This window comes from Gouania willdenowi, chromosome 6 (assembly GCF_900634775.1).
Source record: "Gouania willdenowi chromosome 6, fGouWil2.1, whole genome shotgun sequence".
NCBI classification, from domain to species: Eukaryota; Metazoa; Chordata; class Actinopteri; order Blenniiformes; family Gobiesocidae; genus Gouania; species Gouania willdenowi.
Window position 1 is genome coordinate 1,530,105 of NC_041049.1, and position 21,228 is coordinate 1,551,332.

A 21,228-nucleotide genomic window follows, 5' to 3' on the forward strand; every position below is an offset into this window, starting at 1 on the left:
TCTGGGTCCTGACCCACATGTTGAGAACCTTGTTTTATGTAGTCACGTGGATGCTTAATAATTGTGTGTGTGTGTGACTGTGTGTATCAAATATCACACACAGTTTGTTCCTTTTTTTCCTCTCGGACTCAGATGAACCCATTATCGGACAGAAGCTCCGCCTCCGACGGAAAAACCCGAGCGGATCCGAAGCAGGGCGGGCCGATGTGAGCGCTAGTTCGGTTCGGAACTGAGTAGTATCATAACCATCATCATCATCATCATCATCACTGTTTACCTGGACAGGTGAGAGTGTTGATCTGCGGACGTGTGAGAGGACAGGAGGATGGCGGCGCTGAGCAGCGCAGAACTTTGCGTCAAATACGCACTTTTCATCTTTAACTTCGTCTTCTGGGTGAGTGAGTGCACGAGCCTCCGGAAACTCACAGAAAATGGTTCAAAAATAAAATACAATCACTTCTCATTAATGTCTTTTATTCTGTGCATTTATTTAGACTTATTTATTAATTATCGCTGTTTGTTCATCACTTTTCAATACAAGTCTATATTTTTATTTCAATATAAAAATAATTTTAACAATGAGAATTGCTTCAAGAAAATGCGCTAATCACTTATGTATAAAACTATTGAGGTAGATTTGTGTTTTAATTATTTAATCAAAAATAATCTTTGTTAAAATGCAATTATTTGGTTTTCAAATATTTTATGGAACTTGAATACTTTTTTCTTTCTTTGAAAATATTTATTTTTAATTGAAGTAAACTATTTCATGGAAACGATTTTTTTTAAATGAATAATAAAGTATATAATACAAGTATAAAATAAACAAATATACCGCAATATAAAACATTTTGTACTTTAGTTTTTACAGTTTATGAAATACCGTCTTTATTTTATTTTCTTAATGTAATCATGTTGTCAAATGTATGAATAAAACATGTTATATATATATATATTAAACACAGACTTAAATATCAGGATAAGATCATTTACTAAAATTCTTTTTCATATGATCATTTATTTTTTCAAAACCAAATAATTACATTTAATCGTCATTTATAATGTGTTAAAAAAGTATTTTTTAAAGTTCTGTCTGTAAATAATTATTTCACTTTAATTTAAATAATAAATAAACTGACTTATTCAATTATATTTACATGATTAAACGTAAATTGCTTCCACCTGGAGGCTCTGAAGCCCCGCCCACTGCGGCCCCGCTGACTAATCAGGTGAGGGTGCAGGTGCGCGTGCGTCAGGTGAGTGACTTTAGGAAACAAAGCAGCAGCAGCAGCAGCAGCTTATCTTTATCTCTCAGTCATGGAAGGAATGAAGGTCATCAAATATCTGGTTTTCATCTTCAACTTCCTCATCTGGGTGCGTTTTTAATCTCAACTATTCATTTAAACCTGAGTTTTAAAGTGTTTGTTTTATTCTGATACAAAAATGTTAAATAAAGAAGTTTCTTTAGTGACATTTGGACTTTTGTAACTTTTAAAACAGGAAGAGATTTAACTTCAATCCTGACATGGTGTTACAGTTTATTTAGTGATGGTGTTATCCTGTTACTAGGTTCTGAACATTAAACAGTTGATGTTGCAGTTCGACTGGTGATCGTGTTATCATGTGACTGCTTTCTAAATGAGTTATAATGACAAATGTTACAAGTTAATTCGTACCCATGTCACGTGTTTAGGACACAGCGCACTTAACTAACTGTTACAGTTTGACTCGTAAACGTGTTATCTTGTGACTTTCTTCGCCTGGCACATTAATAAGCGGTTGTATGAGTTGGGGATATGTTTCAACTGGTGATCATGTTATCTCGTGACATGCTGGCTGGTGTTAGTGGTTGTCATTTTGTGACTGCTTTTGAACAGCTGTCGTCTGAAGCGTAGCATAGAAAACTTCTGTGGGAATGAAAAATAAATGCAAATTTTAGTCATAACTTTATTTTACTTTGGTTAATGTGACACAATGTAATTTAATGACTGAACTCATTTAGGAAATGGAAATATTTTCTAAAAAGATTTATTGTTTTTATTCATCTTAATGTAACATTTAAATTAATCTAATTTCTAATGATGTCTAAAGTTTTACAAAGAGAAGTTTGAGATTTTTAATGAATAAATCCCTGCATCCCCTAAATCGGTGCTTTCACACCAAACGCGACTGAAACGACTCGATTACATTAAAATCAATGTAAATGACGCGACCTCAAGTGACACGACTTGTGTAATTTGAGCGACGAGGTCGAGCACGTTGAAAAATCTGAACTTTTTAATCGACTTCAAACAACAAATCATTCAGTCTGTATAGCGGAGGCTGTAGCCCCTCCCACTTCCCTCCAGCTGCAGCGGAGGCTGTACAACTTCCTCAATTTATCAGGGCAAAATTAAAGTAGTTAACTTTTTGAAAACGACAGTAACTACTGATCATAACACATTCTGAGTGAAGTCATCCTTTAATATCTCTGTAAATTGATCATTTTACCCATAAAAATGGAGAAGTGATCAACTCTTTCTCTCTACACACACACACACACACACACACGTCTCTAGAGTGATAAAGTGACCAAAAAGCACCACTATGTGCAAGCAACACATCAGGGGCGATGGAAGCGACTGCAGCGCTACAATCGCGTTCAGTGTGAACGCACTTCTAGAGCTGTTATGCTGTTATTATGGTTCCATTTCAATCGTTTCCTCTGAATCTGCTTCACTGGTCAATCACTGCTGGGCTGAATTTAAACAGATTAGGAAGATATTTTCTAACAATGAGACGAAACACAACCACACACGTTATATCACAAACATGTGATTGTATCTGATCAACATTCATGTTGGCATTAGAATAACGACCAATCAGAGCGCTGCACAGGGAACAACAAAGGCTTTGTGTGTGTGTGTGTTGGTTCACTGTGTTTCTGTGGACGTTGTGTGTTTTAGCTTTGTTGGTGTTTTGTGTATTGCCATCTTGTATATTTTGTTTTGAAATTTATTTATTCTTTTTTTGGATGTTTTTGTGGAACTTGTGTTTGTAGATATTCTGCACGTGTTGGTGTGTGTGTGTGTTTGGCATTTCAGTGTGTGTTTGGGAGTCATTTAGCTTGTTTGTAGATACTCTGCATGTATATAGTGTGTTTTAAAATAATTTGTTGTGGAAACTGTGTATTATGGTTGTTCACATTTTGTGTGTTTGTAGATATTGTGTGTTAGTGGACATTGTTGTTTTCTGTTTTTTTTTTTTTTTTTTTTTTTTTTTTGCAGAGATTCTGCATGTGTGGTATTTTGTAGACATTTGTGTGTGTTCTTGGGAGTCTTTTTGTGCATTTGTTTTGGAAACTGCACAACTTTATTTTTATCTATGGACCAATCGTGTGTCTGAAATAGTTTATTTATATATATATATATATATAAACCAAAATGAAGACCTCATGTGGTCTGTGCACACACACAGATGACACGCACAGGAAATGTACTCGAAGTGAACAAAAGCTGCTGTTTTTTTGTAATGTGTAAACAATAAATTAGGAAACTATTATCAAACAATAAAATGCTACAGCAGTGCAACAGATTCCATGTAGATGGAATATTTTCCCAATAATTTAATAGAAAAAGTATGATTGTGAACACTGGTTTTAGTATAAAATCCATTTTAAAGTTGGAAGTGTCTCTATTAGCAATGATGCTATGGAATGATCTCGTGTGAATCTGTTGGATTGTGGGCCAGGTGAAGCGGTAAACAGTATTTAGTTACTCTGTATTATAGCCTGACTCAGTACTGTGTAAGTGCTGACTCGGCGATGACATCACACCTTAACTAACCTGTTGTTCTTCATTCCCAAACCAACACCACCACACAGTCTGAGTTTGTTCAGTGTGTGTAAGGATAACTTTGATTATCTAAAGCTCTAGTTGCTAATGAGAATGAGTTGTCGTCACGGCCTAGAGCTCCTCCCCCGCCGCCATGTTGGCAGAAGTCCTGCGGCAAAACAGATTGTTTACATGTGTTTTTAACGCGGTAGTAGCGGAGGTATTGTTTTTGTATTATTGTAATTTGTGATGTAGTGTCTGTGGAGGGTGAGTGGGGATTATATAAGTGTCTGCTTCATCATCCCCTTTTTAAACAATGCACTTGTTTGTATGCCTGTAAGTTGTTTTGTGTTGTGTACAGGTTTGAAATAAATTCTTTACTTACTTACAGCTTGCATTCACATTTTTAAGTACCGTTGCCCATTGTGCCCAGATCTTTGTCCACTTTACAGCTCCAAGCAAAAGCAAATTACAACTAAATAGCTAAACATACACAGCTTTAGCCGACATTGAAACATGTTGGAAACGTTTATGTACATTGAACATCTCATTGCAATGTGGTGTTTACGAAACATGCAGTTAATTACTTTGTCATTTTGGTCAAGAAGTGTCTGCTAAATGCAATGTAATTACAACACACTGAAACACATATGTGAAGAAACTTACTTTTGCCAGTAAACACTGTTTTCACCAGCTGGAGGCTTGTAGATGACCAAGTCCTGGACTCAGCCGCAGCAGAAAGTCTCGGAACTTTCCAGAGACTTGTGGCTTTTGAACTCCTGCATTGTGTAGTAACTTACACCAAAAACTAGGTAATTTACGATGTCCATGTATGTGCAGGGAGGTAAAAGGTCCAGGTCTCTGTGCCATTCCGCTGCAGGTAGCTCGTTGTGAATGTCCACTAGCTTCTCCAAATACCTCTTTTTTGCGCTTGGTATCAGTTTGTCCCTGTAAGGTCCCTTTTCTTTCGCCTTCTCTTTTTGCATTGCTTTTCTTCTTTTTCCTTGTCGTATTCCTCTATGCAAAAAGTAAAGCTCTGGCGAATGCGTGAAATTCTGGGGGCGTCTACCACCATCATGGCTGACGGGCTCAGACCCCCCAAAACAACTCAACTCACCACGTGACTCCTCACTCTCAATAGCAACAGCAGAAATTGATGAGAACTGCTATGAATTTAAAAACCATTTGACGCTAAAGGACTGGACGTGAAACAATCTGTGCAGCATCTGTTTCATATTTTTTCCTAACATGTTTGTTTCTTTCCAGGTGAAGGAGAAGGAAAGTAAAGATGACTTGGTTTTTCTTCCTCTAAGACCAGCCCACATGTTTGGGTTAGCTTAGCGTGTAGTGATCAGTCTTGCATGTTTGGTTTAGCTTAGCATGTGGCTACCAGTCTCACATGTTTGGGTTAGTGTACCACGTAGCAGCTGGTCTTGTATATTTGGGTTAGCATAGCACGTAGCAGCCAGTTTCTCGTATGTTTGGGTTAGCTTAGTATGTAGCTATAAGTTCCACATTTTTGGGTTAGCTTAGCATGTAGCCACCAGTCCCACACGTTTGGGTTAGCTTAGCACGTAGCAGCACTGGCTGAGCAGGGTTACCGTGCAAAGGGGCGGGGCTATTATGAGCGCTTCATTGGTTCCACCCGCATTCAAAAATCCTTGTGGATTGTTTTCATCTCTTGGTAACAATTCGTTATCAATTCTGATCACTTCCTGTAGCTGGCTGGTACGGGGGTTCTGTCTGTTGGTCTGTGGCTGCGCTTTGACTCCAGGACTGAAGGACTGTTTGATGGACCGGACTCACCGTCAGTCTTCTTCACAGGTGAGAGAAGAGACACACACACACACAGAACAACAAAAACACACAAAATTGTTAGTGTGGACTAACGAGTGCTGCAGTGATGCACCAGAACAGTTCTGAGGTTCCAGTGGTGCATGTTTCTGGACTGCAGAGAACATGCCAACTCCCCTGGAGCCCCGCCCCTTTCCAAAGCCAGTAAACAATGTCGTTGGTGGGCTGAGTGTGAGCTACACACAGCCTCGTTCTTCACTGACGGACAGAGAAACCTTTGTTGGTGACGTTTGTTCTCGGACCGACTGTCACTGAAAGCAACATTCACTGGACTTAATGGAGGCTTTGAGGGACAGTGATGATGATGATGAGGAGGAAGGAGCGATTAGTGCACGTGCACCACCCACGACGTGCACTAACCAAAGGTCGACGCCTCCCTGAAATTCTCTAAATATCGTCTGAAATTTTCCAAACTTTGACAGTTTAATAAAGTTGTTTTTTTCTTTTTAAAGTTCAATCAGCATCGCGTGTGTGAGCGTGTGCTGAGTGAACGGCGTGATCTGATCATGTGCTCATCAAAGTTCCTGAAACAGTTTGTGTGTGGTGTGTGTTTACAGGTGTGTACATCCTGATCGCAGCTGGAGCTCTGATGATGGTAGTTGGATTCCTCGGATGCTGCGGCGCCATCAAAGAGTCGCCGTGCATGCTGGGATTGGTGAGTTTGAGGATCTCCTGTGATTCTCACGCTTTAAATAGAGTAAATCTGACCAGGATTTAACCTTTTAGGTTACGTGTCAGAGCAGTGGTTCTCAACCTTGGGATTAGGACCCCATTTAGGGTAGGGAGACAGTGGAACACACGTTTCAACTGTCAATTACCAGTGTTCTTCAGAGGCATTCAGGCATTTAATAATTATGCTAAGAACATTTTTTTTAATAACACCATTTATATGGAAGACCAAAATAACTTGCTGGAACTATATTTTACCTATTTTCATGCCATATTTTTGCTCCTTTAATGCATTTTGCTACATTACTCCCATTTCTGACACTTAATCACATTTCAATGACTTTTCTGCACATTTCCGGCACTTATAAATCATTTCCACTACTCTTCCAGTTAATGAGCTCCATTAAATATTTAGCATGTTTGATATGATTTCAGGAAGTTTAACATCCTGTAATTACATCTGATTGGAGAGAAAGAAAGAGGAAATCAGGGTGTTGTAGAAGTTGGCGGGGTTATGCTGAAATCATGATGAATTACGTCACTCCTTTTACAGGAAAAATAGCAAGAAATGTGATATTGTCCCTAAACATGTTGGTGAGGATTTAGTCATATTTCAGTCATGTTGAGATAACAGGAATGTCCAGAAGTGTAGGCGGAGGTCGTATTCTCCTTCTACTCTTAAACATGTTCATAAATGATTCCTTACCCCTTTAGCACCCAAAGAATATCTGTAAAAGTCAGGTTTTTCTATTAGCTCTGACTGCTAGCATAACATCTCTTCTTCACTGCAGAATAGTTGCATCCCAACTGAACACTGGGTTACCAGCGTCCTCTGCTGGTCCAAACTAATATCTGGTGGCTACAACTGAAGGATAACAAACATTCTCTAAACATTTCCCCAATAATATAATAAATCTTAACATTCACAACATTACTGAATTCAACTAAATTAAATAAACATATTTAAGAAAGAGTCGAGAAAGAAAAAAGTCACTGGTAAGAAAAATTCAGACCAAATAAGAAAAAAGTAGATTTTGAAGGGTTTTTTAATTATTCTCCAAAGAATTGAATATGTATTTTAAAAAAAACATTCATAGTCAATGTCACCATGAATCACAAATGTAAGATGATATCAATGTGCTTATGTTAGCGATATTATGAATATTAATGTGCATTGATTTAACTAAATATATAACCAGACAGTATTCTACAGAGGACTACTAACAGACCACGCCCCCATACTACTGCTATACTATAAGTTGGTACATTTTACACTGGAAAGAGATAAATTGATAATGATGCTCAATTCTTTGTCATCATTACCATGGATACAAGCACAAACTAGGTGAGAAAATGCATGATGCTAAGAAAAGTGCTACAATTACACTAATATAATGCACCATATAGCATCATTTTTGCAAATTTTTCCGGGGGGGGACATGCCCCCCTGATCCCCCTAAGTGTTGTGTCATCGGTGTACAGCGGCAGCAACTCGTCGCGAGTTTTAGCCTTCTACTTTTTTCTCCTTGACATTTCTGGATTATGAGCAAAATGAAACGTTATGTTAGCTACACCTGGTGGACATTTAGCCACATGTTTTACAGAAAAATAGTGTAAACATGACATTTATTGTAAAAAACAGGAGGATCTGACTGTGATGTCGTTTCCAGTTCTTCCTCTTCCTGCTCCTCATCTTCGCTGTGGAAGTAGCTGCTGGGATCTGGGGATTTTCACACAAGGATCAGGTAACACACACACACACACACACACACACACACACACGTAGTGACTGAAATAAAGCGGGATGTCAGAATGTGCACTGAGACGTGACGTTAACTTTATTCCGACTTATTAACTATGTTGTGTTTCCAGGTGATCGAGGACGTAACAGAGTTCTACAAACAAACTTACGCTAACTATAAGGACACGAAGCAGGAGGCTCTGAAGGAGACGCTGCGCCTCATCCACTTTGGAGTGAGAACCCCCACCCTCTTTTATTTTGAAATTTAACAGTAAAGTCTTATCCTAACACTGTTTGTTTTCTGAAGCTGAACTGCTGCGGTCCCACAGGAACCATCATCGACGCAGCCAAAGACATCTGCCCAAAACAGGAGGGGCTGGAGGCCCTCATCACCACGGTAGCCACCCTCAAAGGACACAGCTCTGTGCTTTGATACTAAAAGGTGTTTTATTTTCCAGAGTTGTCCGTCTGCCATCGATGAGATGTTCAACAACAGGCTGCACATCATCGGAGGAGTGGGGATAGGTATCGGAGTCATTATGGTGAGTTTAACACCAACATGGTTATCTTTACATGTTTGGTTAGCTTAGCTGCTTGCATATAGCATATATAAATTATTTTAAAGTGAGAGTGAGATGTGAAGTAATCAATCCAGTCTGGTGACCAGTGTGAAGCTTAGCTATAATGGTGGTGGCTGTGGACAGATGAAGGAGTGAGTAGTAAAACCTAAAGCAGGTATTTAGGATCAACGTGTCTAAAGTTAAGCCCAGTATGAGTTTTATCCCACAGTCTAAGGCCAGTGCATCGTAGACCAGTGCATGTGTAAGAACTGCTACTGCAAACCCAAGCACTGCCCCGGACCCAAAGATACAGCCAGGCTAACAAAAAGGGAGCCAGGGAGCACGACCGGGCATCCCCCCAGACGCCCCGAGATTCCAAGCCGAGTGGCAGCCCACCCCACCAGAGCGATGAGCCTTAGTTATTGTCAAAGTCAGGCCCCCTACCCCCCCAGGGTCCCAGCCAGACGGGTGTGGCGTACAGGGATTGTATATGCACATATATTTGCATGCGCACCACGGAAAATCAATTTTTGCAAAAAAAATTCAATTTTTTGTTTTCAAAGTGATGTTTATTTGGATTAGGTTACGTTACAATCTCAGTAGTACTAAGTACTTCTTGTCTCCTTTTTGCTTTTTTATTTCCTTGTTTCTTCTTTTTTCTTTTCAGTTTCTTTCTTTTTTTCACTCTTTAAATATTTCCCATTTATGGCTAAAGTAACATTACACTTAACTAAAGTCACTTTTTAAACGTTTACATTAAGTGGTAATGCTCCCCCTACTGGACAAATGCATTTAGCACAAGATAATTTTGTAACAAAATATTCAAGGTTCAAAACATTTAAACCAAAGTCTTTATTTTCTTGCTGGAATCAAGAATTTTCTGATTTATACAATTAATTTTTAAGTTTGATTAAAAAATCAGACTAGCTGTAAAATACTGAATGTTTAAATAATGTTGTACATCTTTTGTTTACATGTATTGTAACATTTGAAAAGCTTTGTTTTTTTTTTTCTGCAGATCTTTGGGATGATCTTCAGCATGATGCTCTGCTGTGCCATCAAGAGATCCAGAGACTTTGTGTAATGACATCCCTCCATCTTCGACTCCTAACATTTGAGTGATTAACGCTAACAAACGGCTGCTACGAAAAAAGAGTGCTTTTTTAAGTTTGATATGCGACGTGAATGAAATCCTGCTTTTCATCAAAGTATAAACATGAGGACATTCAAATCTGCTACTAAGTTATTGAACCCACTTCTGTTACGTCTAACGGGCTCTGCAGCTAAACGAATGTAACTGACATGTTTTATTTTGAAAGCTGCATGGTTACAAGCTTTGGTTTTTATAAAATTTTCTTTACATGTTTTATGCAACTGAAATGTATCTTTAAGATGCCGAACCAATAAATTAAAGATTACTAAAGATTTCTGTTATTTTTCCAATTAATATCTGTAGTTGGGGTTGGAATGACTTTGCAAAAGTAATGCTAATCTGGTAGCTAACGACCTGTGTTAGGCAATATAGGATGAAATGTTGCCCTTGATTGTCTTAAATTTGAAAGCTATGCATTATTGTCCTGTAATCTGTTTAGCAGGACTCGGTAAAAACTAATGCTAATCTGCTAGCTAAAGACCTACATACAAGTTGGTATGATCAATTCCTTGAACTTTATTGCCCTGCAGCTGGTTTAGCATGACTCAGCAAAAGAAAGCCTGTAGTTAAATATGCATAGCATGACTTGGCAGAAAGTCAAGCTAATTTGCTAGCTAGAGGCCTGCATACAACGATTACACAAGTTAGTATGTTCAATTTCTTAAAGCTATAAATTACTGCCCTGCAGCTGGTTTAGCATGACTCAGCAACGGTAATGCTAACATTCTAACCTGTTAGCTTGATAGAAATTCAATTCACGTTGATTCTGCTATAGAAAAGTCAACTAATAAAAAGTTAAATTACTCCCTGGTTGTTTTTGGAATTAACTCTAAAAACTTACTGAAAATTAAATTAATACATTGAAATATTTTAACAATTTATTAAAAAAAGAACAAAGATTTAATCCCATTTCTTTATTCAGTTACCAATAAAGGCTCAGACACTACTGTGTGTGTGTTATTGATCCCAGGTGAAATCGAACGACTCAAACTCTTTCTTGATTTCTTTGCAGTTTTTTTCCTCTTCTTCTTTGGTTTGTTTACATTCCCTCCAGTCGGCTCGAGTCGGAATGTTTAGCACGGCCTCACTGGCCAGAACTTCCCTGTAATACACACTTATTAGATACACACTTATAGCATTGTTCACAGTTTCAATCATAAAGTTATTAAAGTCGTTCTCAACTCACCGTCCAAACTGCAGAGGAAAGTGTTTACGAACGCGGTGAAAGAGTTTCTCGCCCGAGTCGAACTCTACGTAGAAGTACGGTGTCCCAGGAGGAGCAATCTGAGGAGAGGATACAACAGCCAGATTTTAACACAAAAACATCGTTATCAGATGCTTTTATCGCCAAATAATCTTATCGTTGAAGAATGTTGTTCAGCACTAACACACAAACACCTGCACTGTGTGTGTTGTACCTGTTTGAGGTCGGTGTGCTGAGGAATCTCCATCAGTTCAATCTGCTGCTCCTCAGCCTGAACCATGAAGGCTTCCTTTAGGTCCTCAGTGCAGCAGCGCTGAGACGGCACAGGAACCACCTGAGGAGGAGCAGTGCACACACACACTAGGGCTGTAAGGATACACTCAATTAACGATTCAATTCTAATCCCAATTTAAAGAAAATCAACCTCAAAACAAAAATTGTGATGCAATGATTTAACTCTTCAATTTGAATACAAAATTATCATATTTTGGAGGGAAAAAAACAGATTCTTATTCTTTTATTTATATTTTCTTCTTACAAACCGTTTGAACTCATGAACCAAAATAAACTGCACATTTCTTCATTCATCACCAAGTTAAACAAAAAGATATATTTTTAAAACCATATTAAACCCTATTGTTTAATCAGAGTATTGAAGCACATACTGATCTGTACTCATTCTAATACCATCTGTTTTACATTGATTTTTAGCTGATTTACAATGTCAGGGCAAAATTGTTAGTTATGTTTATTAACATATTTACTCATAGACCTTATTCTTTTTAAGGCTTTAAGTTGAGACTTTTCATTTCTGCTGTCTCATGTTTTCTGCTCTCTTCTCAAGGTCAGCTTCCCAAAACACTTCTTATCGCTCAGACACAGAGGCGTCACACATACACACTCAATACACATCCATTCATACACGCACACACCTCCAACACTCACGACAATCAGGAGATACCAGAGAACTGGTTGTTTTGACCTAAAGAAGAAACTGTCTCTTTTCACCCTCTTCTATCACCTCCACCCTGTCCTCTTTATCTCCTGGGGGGAGGAGGGAGGGGAACTGAGGGGGAATATACGTGATGAGTTAGAACTGTGGGCCACTCGATCATCGGACGTCCGCCCGGGGCGGTCACTAATTTTGTCCATCTTTGTACTCCTTTTTATTTAGTTTTATAATAAACCTTTTTTTTATAAAATCATCAATGCCTCGCCTGGACTCCATCATTCAACCAGAGCAATAAATCATGTCTCCAAATGAGGTCAACCACAAATTTGCCGTGACAACAATATATCCTTACATCCCGTGTGTGTGTGTGTGTGTGTGTGTGTGTGTGTGTACGTACCTGCAGCTGCAGATGTTGGCTCTTGTAGTTCCTCTCAAACATGACACAGCTGTCTCCTCTGCTGCTGTAGAAACATCTCAGAGCTTTCTTATATTTCTCCATCTCCTCCATCACTTCCTCACTCAGCTCCACCACTGACTGACTGTGACCAATAGGAAGCAGCAGCACGTGGTGGGGGGTGAGGCCACCTTTAGCCAGGGCCAGGTAGCACTGAACACACACGCGCTATGGTTAGCATTAGCGTTAGCACAGAGAGAGGAGGACGTGTGAAGTCAGAGACTCACGTGAGACCCGATGCTGAACACCAGCTGCTTCTCAACCTGAGGGCTCGCCAAGCAGAACCAGCAGGGCCCGGGGGGCGGAGCTAAGAGGACACACAGGATGCTGATTGGCCCAGAGGGCAGGACAATAACAAACCACTATACCACATGTGTCAAACTCATGGCCTGGGGGCCAAATCCGTGTAAATGAAACTCATACAATACTTGCAGGTGCTCACAATTTTCCCGGTGCTTATATGTCATGATTCTCATCATTTTTAATGTTAAACTGTTGAAAAAACTCAAAATTCTTACAAAATCCTTCTATTTCACATAATATTTCCCTTAATTAAATAATATTTGGTTACAAAATCTAGGAAATGTGTGTAGATCCTGTTGGATATTGTTGGTTTCTTACATATTTAATATTCTATGTATACGTAGAAGTATAAACTACGTCACAATGTTGAAATTACTTGTTTTCCCATAAAAATCTGTGGCCCACTAGAAATGCTCCGTATTTGGCCCCAGAACTAAAATGAGTTTGACACCCCTGCACTTTCCCAATGGTTCCCAACCTTTTTTTTCTAGAATTAGTTTGTGATCATGTTTGTAGACGTTTGTATATTAGAGAAAGTATAGAATACAGTTGTTTAAAATGATGTGTTGTGTTTTAATTATAAAATGGCTGATAAAATCTTGCCCACACGTGAAGAATGTTGTGATTCATTTTAGATGAAATGATTCTGTGGTGTTAAAGCAGAGGTTCGCCCCACTGAGCTGTTCATCAGCGACCCGATCCATCCAATCCGCAGAAACAGACTGGAAAAATTTTATATAAGAAGTTAATATTTACATTAATATATTTTTAATCAATAATTACTATTTATTTATTTTAATTTATTTATTTATTGGAGGATAAGCCCCTTGAGATGGAACATCTCGTTTTCGAGGGGGTCCTCAACTTACATAAAATGACAGATACAGCAGAGCAGACAATACAAAAATTCAATATTTCACAAATAATAAATACAACAAAATATAGATAAACACACACACATACACACCCACAGTATACATTTAACAGTTGATCAAAACAGTAAATATTTTATACAAAAATAAATAAGTAATAATAGTGATATCATTAATAGTAGCTATCTAATGATAGTAAAAACTTTCATTAGATTAAATAAATAAAAAGGTTTCGGTTACATAGCCTATAATCAAAGCTTTATATTTGAATGAAAATTTACCGACTACTTTTTTTGACTCTAGGGACGACAAGATATGGTTGATCAGCATGACGCAAACTGTATGACGATCTGAAAGGAATTATATATTGTTTTAAATAATCAGGAAAACTTAAATGAATACATTTAAATATAAATAATAGCCAGTGAAGCTGTCGTCTAGATGCCAGAGAGAATCATGACAAATGTTCATACATTTGTCAGTGGTGAGTTCTGAAGGGACAGTGGAGGATAAATCTACACAGACTATTGTAAGTGACATTAAGTGGTTGGAGAATCGTGGCAGTGGTGTTTTGATAAATAATATCACTGTAATCAATAATGGGAAGAATCAATTGTAAAATTATCCTTTTTCTAACTGAGTAACTAAAACAATTAACTGATTGATAAAGCAATTTTAAGCGATAAGAAATTTTGTTTGTAATAGTTTGTATATGAGTTTTAAATGACAGTGAGGAGTCTAGCCATAGACCAAGATATTTAAACTGATCAACTACTGGGACTGGTGACAAATCAGAAAAAGTAAGTTTAATCTCATTGGCTGAGACTGGGCGAACCCACTTCTGGAACAACATCAAATTTGATTTTGAGTTATTGAGTAATAGTTTATTAGATTGTAGCCAGGATTGAACTGCATTGAAGTCATGCTGAATAGAGTGATATAATACTAGATATTTCAGGCGACCCCACATAGTTTCACGACCCCAAGGTTGAAAAACTTGACATGATTCGACTGTCAACTGCCAGTCTTCCACAGAGGCGTCTGCAGACTGAAAAGATCAAAGTATATTTCCTGTAAAAATAGTCTGAATGAATGAAACCTTCACATATTATTTAAAAAAAAGCTGGCGTTAGTAACAAGCCACGCCCACTTACATTTTTTTAATGCTCACCGTGTTTTCGTGGCTGTTTGGGCTGAAAGTGTCGCTCTCCGTCTCCTCGTCGGTCTGACTCCGCCCTCTTCTTCCCACCGCGTTTATCGTTCAGGTCGAAGAAAAACTGAGCGGCCGGTTCCTACGCAGACGGGACAGTGAGGCGTTTAGGGTCGGCGTGGACACCGTGACATTAGAGTAGTCGTACCTCTGTGTCCGCGGCGTTGAACGACGTCTTGGACTCGTCTTTTCGTCTGTACGGGTTTTCTGTGACGTCCTGCGGCTGCTTCACCAGCTCCTGCACATCCAACGACTTCATCGGGACCACGTTGAACGCGTAAAGATACTGATTGAATGAAGAGAGAAATTCTGATTTACCAACACGCACCAACGCCTCACAAACACCTAAAATATACAGCAAAGTTTCCTGAACGCCTCGTACACAAAAACATTAGCAAACACTGCTTTTTACATGACTTTCCTAAACATCTCATATTGAGGCTTAAAGTAATTTGCTTTGTTCCCTGAACGCTTCACTTGCAGAAATGCATCAGATGCTGCTTTTTACAGAAGTCCCTTAAACACCTCATTGATGCCAAATTAGTTAGGTTTGAGTAAATGTTAAAAAATGATGGCAAACATTGCTTTTTACGGGAGTTTCATAAATGCCTCATACAGGCTAAAAGCTACAACTTGTCATTGTCCCCTGAACACCTCACGTACAGGAACTACTGCACTTTACATAAGTTCCTCAAACACCTCATTGAGGCTAAACTAGATGCCAGTGTTGTTCCCTGAACGCCTCACAGTCATCTACAATTTCTTAATTCATGATACGCAATTAAAATTTGAATACATCATTTGACCGATTGCTCCTGAACGCCTCACATGCAAACATAGATTAAATATCTTAAACTGATGCTCTTCGTTAAATAGAAATGTGCAGACAGTCCCTGAACGCATCGGTTTTTTTTTTGGATCTCGTCCTTCTTTATTCTGGTTTTGGATCTTTTGGAAAGTTTAGATCAGATTATCTAATCAGATTACAAACTAATCTGATTAAATGAGTGTTTTTGCTGTTGTTTTGTTACCTTCTTCTTGGCGGGGTTGTTGACGGTTGCCAGGGCGATGAAGCGGCTAACATGCTGAGCGTTTTCCTGCAGAACGACGTGGTTCCTGCCAACAGTGAGAACATTCAGCGTCAGAACGTTCAGCCTGAAGTTAAACGTTAAAGTGGGCGGGGCAGCTGAACGCAGTCTCACCTGTAGGGCAGCCTTTCATAGTGAACGCCCTCTAGTGCAGCGAAGTGGTATCGCGGCTTCAGCTGCTCGGCAAGCGCCGCCACCGAGCCGCTACCACAGAACTTAGTGTTAACATCCTGAGAAAGAAGCAGGAGTTAGTCATACAAGCTAACGTAGCGTTAGCGAGAAGTAGGAGGAGCCTTGTTATGGACCGGGTTGTTGCCATAGCGCCAAACGCCTCGAGGCCACTGTGACGTCAGCAAGATGTCGACGCCTCTGAACGTGGAGCTGCTGACCAGCGGCGTCACCAGCGCCGACAAATCTTTAGACGAGAAGCAGTGAGAAGGAGCCGGTTCCTGTTGCGCCTCCCGACCGCTAACGTACGCAATCTGTAGCCCCGACACTCCCGTGAACACGCCGCGACGACCTGCAGATGACACACGAAACACACACAACATGGAAATACACAAGATTGATCCCGTTTCTAAGAAAATGCATCAACCATGACAACAACACATAAAATAACACATATATATAAATGTAAACAACTAAAGGAAATATAAATGTAAACAACTAAAGGAAAGTAGAAACATAAACAACTAAATAAATATAAATGTAAACAACTAAAGGAAATACAAATGTAAACAACTACAGAGGTGTATTCCATAAAGGAGGGTTAAACTCTGAGTCTATCCATAAACTCTGGGTCAACATACCCAGCAATGGTAAACTCTGTGTATCTGATTCATTACAGCTGGTATGAAGTGGATCAATCAACCCTGAGTATGTAAACCTTGGGTTACTTATGTGCACGCGCGATAAAAAGCTATCATCAGTGGATCGGAGATTTACTCGAGCTGCCATGGCAACCACCCAGAAGAGAGTGATTTATTCACCCTGATGTGAAATAAGCCGGTGTTTGATGAATATGATCCTGTTCTAAAGGTGTGTTCAGTCTTCAGTGACTATAGTGGTTTAAATCACCTGTAATTAGTCACAGTTGTTGGTCACTTCATCACTTTATTGCTTCAGTGACGTGACGAGTGGTGAATAATATGTATAAAATGTCTCTGAGGAGACGTGTCAGCATCATAGGATGTCTACATAGAGAGTCCTCCTGTTACACTGGATGTAAAGACAGTGACTGCTGCTTCATATCACATCATTTATATTGATTTTTAATGTAATATTATCACCAGAGTCATCTCAACCTCCTAAAAAATGTCATAAAAAAACACTGAAGCGGGACGCAAACCCACGACCCATCGCTTCCAAGAGCAGCGTCACAGTTCACTGTGACATCATACCTTCAAAGATGTATGATCTATAGATTTAACTGTATAACAATATAAAACACTCGAGCCTATAAAATGTATTTATTTAAATGATCATCTCCTCCTTTATATTATCTACAGGTTTTTATTCAGTGAACTTTACTACAGACGTCAGTAGATGTTTTAATGTAGATCAACCTCTCAGTGACTTTCACTTAATGATCTACATCTACAATGTTAGAAAGAAAACTACCTTTAGCACAAAAAAAAAAACCATAAATCAACACAACATTAGTAATGATGTGAACACGTCTGTGGTGTGTGATGTTACTAATGTGTTTGAGAGAAAAGTGTTAAGGTTTATTAAAGTGTTCAGAAATGGTGTTCAGGTGGGCGGAGCCAGGTAGAAACCCCGGGTTTCTTTGATAAAACCTGCCAGTGACCAGGTTTAGTTCACGGACAATGTTGCCATGGTAACATACTCAGAGAAGAACATACCTCGCTTTTTGGAATGAGATACTCAGAGTTTCCCTTATTTGAGCCTGAACATACTCAGTGTTTGAACAGAGCTTTATGGAATAAACCTCTGAAAACAGAAACGTAAACAACTAAAGAAAAATATAAACGTAATAAAAAAAAATAGAAATGTAAACAACTAAAGGAAATATAAAAGTAAATAACTACAGAAAATATAAATGTAAACAATTAAAGAAAATATAAACGTAAACAACTAAAGGAAATAAAAACGTAAACAACAACAAAAAATATAAATGTGACATTTGTTACCCTAAACATGTTGACGTTTGTTTACCTAAATGTGTGACGTTTGTTTACTCAAACATTTTTGTTTACCTAAACGCATGAAGTTTGTTTACCTAAATAGATGACGTTTGTTTACCTAAACATGTTTGTTGACCTAAATAGATGACGTTTGTTTGTCTAAACATGTTTGTTTACCTAAATAGATGATGTTTGTTTACCTAAACATGTTCGTTTACCTAAATAGATGACATTTGTTGACCTAACATGTTTGTTTACCTAAATAGATGACGTTTGTTTACCTAACATGTTTGTTTACCTAAATAGATGACGTTTGTTTACCTAAATAGATGACGTTTGTTTGTCTAAACATGTTTGTTTACCTAAATAGATGATGTTTGTTCACCTAAATAGATGATGTTTGTTCACCTAAACATGTTTGTTTACCTAAATAGATTATGTTTGTTTACCTAAATAGGTGACGTTTGTTTACCTAAATAGGTGACGTTTGTTTACCTAACATGTTTGTTTACCTAAATAGGTGAGGTTTGTTTACCTAAACATGTTTGTTTACCTATATAGATTATGTTTGTTTACCTAAATAGGTGAGGTTTGTTTACCTAACATGTTTGTTTACCTAAATAGGTGAGGTTTGTTTACCTAAATAGGTGAGGTTTGTTTACCTAAATAGGTGACGTTTGTTTACCTAACATGTTTGTTTACCTAAATAGATGATGTTTGTTTACCTAATTAGGTGAGGTTTGTTTACCTAAATAGGTGCTGTTTGTTTAAACATGTTTGCTTACCTAAATAGGTGAGGTTTGTTTACCTAAATAGGTGAGGTTTGTTTACCTAAATAGGTGATGTTCTCGGCGAGCTCGCAGCCGTCAGCGTTGGTAAAGTTCTTGGTGGTGTCGTGACTCGCTGCTCCAAGGATGTAGGTGTGGATCGGAGCTGAGGACAAAACATGACTTTGTAAATGCTGTAAAACTATCAGATATAGACATATATAGAAGGAGGGTAGAAATATATACAGTATATATAAAACTCACAATCAAGCAAAAGAAAGATTCAGGATTAAAAGTGTAGCGTAAACAGTTATAGTTGGTATAAAATGGTGAAACCAACACTGTTGCTGCAGAAAAAGCAGGAAGGAAGGAATTAAACAGGAAGTTAGCTTTAAACCAATCATGAGTGCTAGCTAACGCTAACAAATGCCCCCTTTGGTGACACTTTGTAATGAAAGGCAACCATTCTAACTTGTGAAGCGCTCACCTTTCTTAGCTCCTGTTTTGTACTGCTGCCACTCTGACTCCGCCTCTGTCGACGTGCCAAAGAACTCTCCCATGCAGAGCAGCAGCTACACAAACAACACAACAACGTTTTACAAGCACGCTAACGCTACGCGTGAGAGATGAAGTTTAGTCTCACGTCAAACTGTCCCGTCTTCTTCTGGATGTTCTGAACTCGACTGAACAAAGCGTTCAGTTTCCCCTCCACGTCTCCACACGCCAACCTGTGAACATGCACAGACGCACACGCCTCTTTAGTGTCGGCCAAGGGGTAAAGATCGTCACGGTGGACATAAACCATCTGCTATAGGGATATGTAGGTGGTGCAAGCGAGGAGGTGGCAGACTCTGCATCAGAAGGCGGTGGTGATAATTGTGAGTAAAGTGACAAAAAATGAGTAACAGGTGGCATAAAATTGTCCAAAAGTGGCAAAAACTTGGCAAGAAAAGTGACTAAAAAGGCCAAAAAATAAGAAACAGGTGGTATGTAACAGCAAAAAGTAGCTTAAATGGGCAAAAATTAGTGAAAAATGGCAAAATAGTGCAACAAAAGGATTTAGGGAGAAAAAAAACAAGTGGTATTGGGCAAAAGTGAGCTTATTTGGATGAAAAGTTGCAAAAAAACCCAAAAAAATGGTTAAAGAAAGCACAAAAACTGCATGAAAGTGTCAAAAAGAACTTGCAAAAATTGACAAAAAATAAGATATTTATTGGCAAAAGGTACGGTAGCTAAAATCTGAAAAAAGTGTCAAAAATGTTGAAAAGGGGCAAAAATGAACAATTTCCCCCTTTAATGGTTTTCTGGGGGAATAATAATGTAAATGAACAAATAAAGAGCCACATGTTGAGAATCACTAACTTAATAACAGCTTTTTCGTGACTTTAGTAAATGTTTGCTAATCTAATTTTGGGAGCATCAAAGCAGACAAAGCCTTGCCACCTTGAAACAAAGATAAAAACCCTGTTTGACTAAACGGATGTGCCGCAGATACCACAGCACACCTTCAGAGGTCTAGGGCTCGATGTTTTTTGGCTGATTTAGCAGCTAAAGCTCGACGTAAACACTTAAAACTTAAAACAGGTGCTCGTTGTGTTGTGGGGTGTGTACGTGTTCGTACAGAACAAACCGATTCCCTGTCACTAGTTAGAAACGGTTTAAATAAAGTTTGACAGAAAAACGTTGTCATCAAAAATATCTAAAGCTGTAAAAATAAGGTTTTAGAAGGTCAGACTCACACTCTGATTGGTTGGTCACTCATTACGTCTCACAAATGTTTCAAAATAAAAAGCTGAATGTCTCGCCGCGTGTCGGTGCGTCAAACCCTTCCGCCGGAAACAAGAAGCAGAACGTATTTTATCATATTTATCATCCTTCACACCACGGTTACACAAACATGTTATTTCTAAAAATACATTCATAAATTCAATAACAAATAAACCACGAGTGGCGACTAAAAACAAACAGAAAATATGTGTTTGAAAAAGGGACTAATTTTAGTACCTTTACGGATGTATTTTGGAAACGGACATCGGGGTTGCCAGATTTGGTTTTAATAATAACAGGAGTTTTACTGTACTGTAATATCCCAAAAAGATGTATTTGGTATTTTATTTACCAATAAGAATCATACAGTTTTATATAATCAGAACAACTGTTTTATCATAGAATAATACCATAGAAATAATAAACAAAAATCCCAAATAAAAGAGAACTGATGAAAAATGAATTTGAAAAATGTTTCAAATCTTGCAGCTAAACAAGTTAAATAGATTTAAAAAAAAATCTAAATATAGATGGTATAAATCATGAAATATATTAAATGGTTAGATTAAATTTGGACTGAACCCTCCAATAGTAAAAGTAATAATAAAAGTAATAATAATAATAATAATAATAAAGTAATAATTTATGCACAATTATTTAAAAAAAAAATCTCTA

At 38.2% G+C, this 21,228-nt stretch overlaps 2 protein-coding genes across 3 annotated transcripts; one reads left to right on the forward strand and one right to left on the reverse strand.

The window, feature by feature from the left end:
* The first annotated feature begins 132 nt into the window (after positions 1–132).
* Positions 133–10,059, forward strand: LOC114464436 (CD9 antigen-like). 2 transcript variants are annotated; one of them, XM_028448626.1, is made up of 8 exons: positions 133–394; positions 5,534–5,636; positions 6,224–6,321; positions 8,006–8,080; positions 8,208–8,309; positions 8,384–8,473; positions 8,535–8,618; positions 9,655–10,059. In XM_028448626.1, exons 1-8 carry the CDS (start codon positions 326–328, stop codon positions 9,718–9,720), a joined length of 687 nt encoding a protein of 228 aa, XP_028304427.1. In that variant the 5' UTR covers positions 133–325; the 3' UTR covers positions 9,721–10,059. The 2 variants fall into 2 exon arrangements, with proteins under 2 accessions (XP_028304427.1, XP_028304428.1); XM_028448627.1 differs by lacking the exon at positions 133–394 and adding an exon at positions 1,223–1,374.
* A 629-nt stretch (positions 10,060–10,688) lies between these two features.
* On the reverse strand, positions 10,689–20,620 carry cwf19l1 (CWF19 like cell cycle control factor 1). Its single transcript, XM_028448622.1, has 14 exons — positions 20,526–20,620; positions 19,430–19,514; positions 19,274–19,358; positions 18,851–18,952; positions 16,178–16,392; positions 15,987–16,102; positions 15,816–15,900; positions 14,933–15,070; positions 14,746–14,866; positions 12,627–12,706; positions 12,343–12,552; positions 11,208–11,327; positions 10,976–11,073; positions 10,689–10,891 (listed from the first exon to the last, which is right to left on the reverse strand). Exons 1-14 carry the CDS (start codon positions 20,546–20,548, stop codon positions 10,747–10,749), a joined length of 1,623 nt encoding a protein of 540 aa, XP_028304423.1. The 5' UTR covers positions 20,549–20,620; the 3' UTR covers positions 10,689–10,746.
* Positions 20,621–21,228: the final 608 nt, after the last annotated feature.

Excerpts from the sequence above, each read along its gene's own strand:
- cwf19l1 (XM_028448622.1), bottom strand. The coding sequence starts at position 20,548 with ATGAGTGACCAACCAATCAGAGT. Across the intron at positions 19,515-20,525 it reads AGTGACCAACCAATCAGAGT|GTTGGCGTGTGGAGACGTGG; the intron begins GTGAGTCTGACC and ends GCATGTTCACAG. Across the intron at positions 15,071-15,815 it reads ACAACCCCGCCAAGAAGAAG|TATCTTTACGCGTTCAACGT; the intron begins GTAACAAAACAA and ends TCATTCAATCAG.
- LOC114464436 (XM_028448626.1), top strand. The coding sequence starts at position 326 with ATGGCGGCGCTGAGCAGCGCAGAACTTTGCGTCAAATACGCACTTTTC. Across the intron at positions 395-5,533 it reads TCTTTAACTTCGTCTTCTGG|CTGGCTGGTACGGGGGTTCT; the intron begins GTGAGTGAGTGC and ends CACTTCCTGTAG. Across the intron at positions 6,322-8,005 it reads CGCCGTGCATGCTGGGATTG|TTCTTCCTCTTCCTGCTCCT; the intron begins GTGAGTTTGAGG and ends TGTCGTTTCCAG.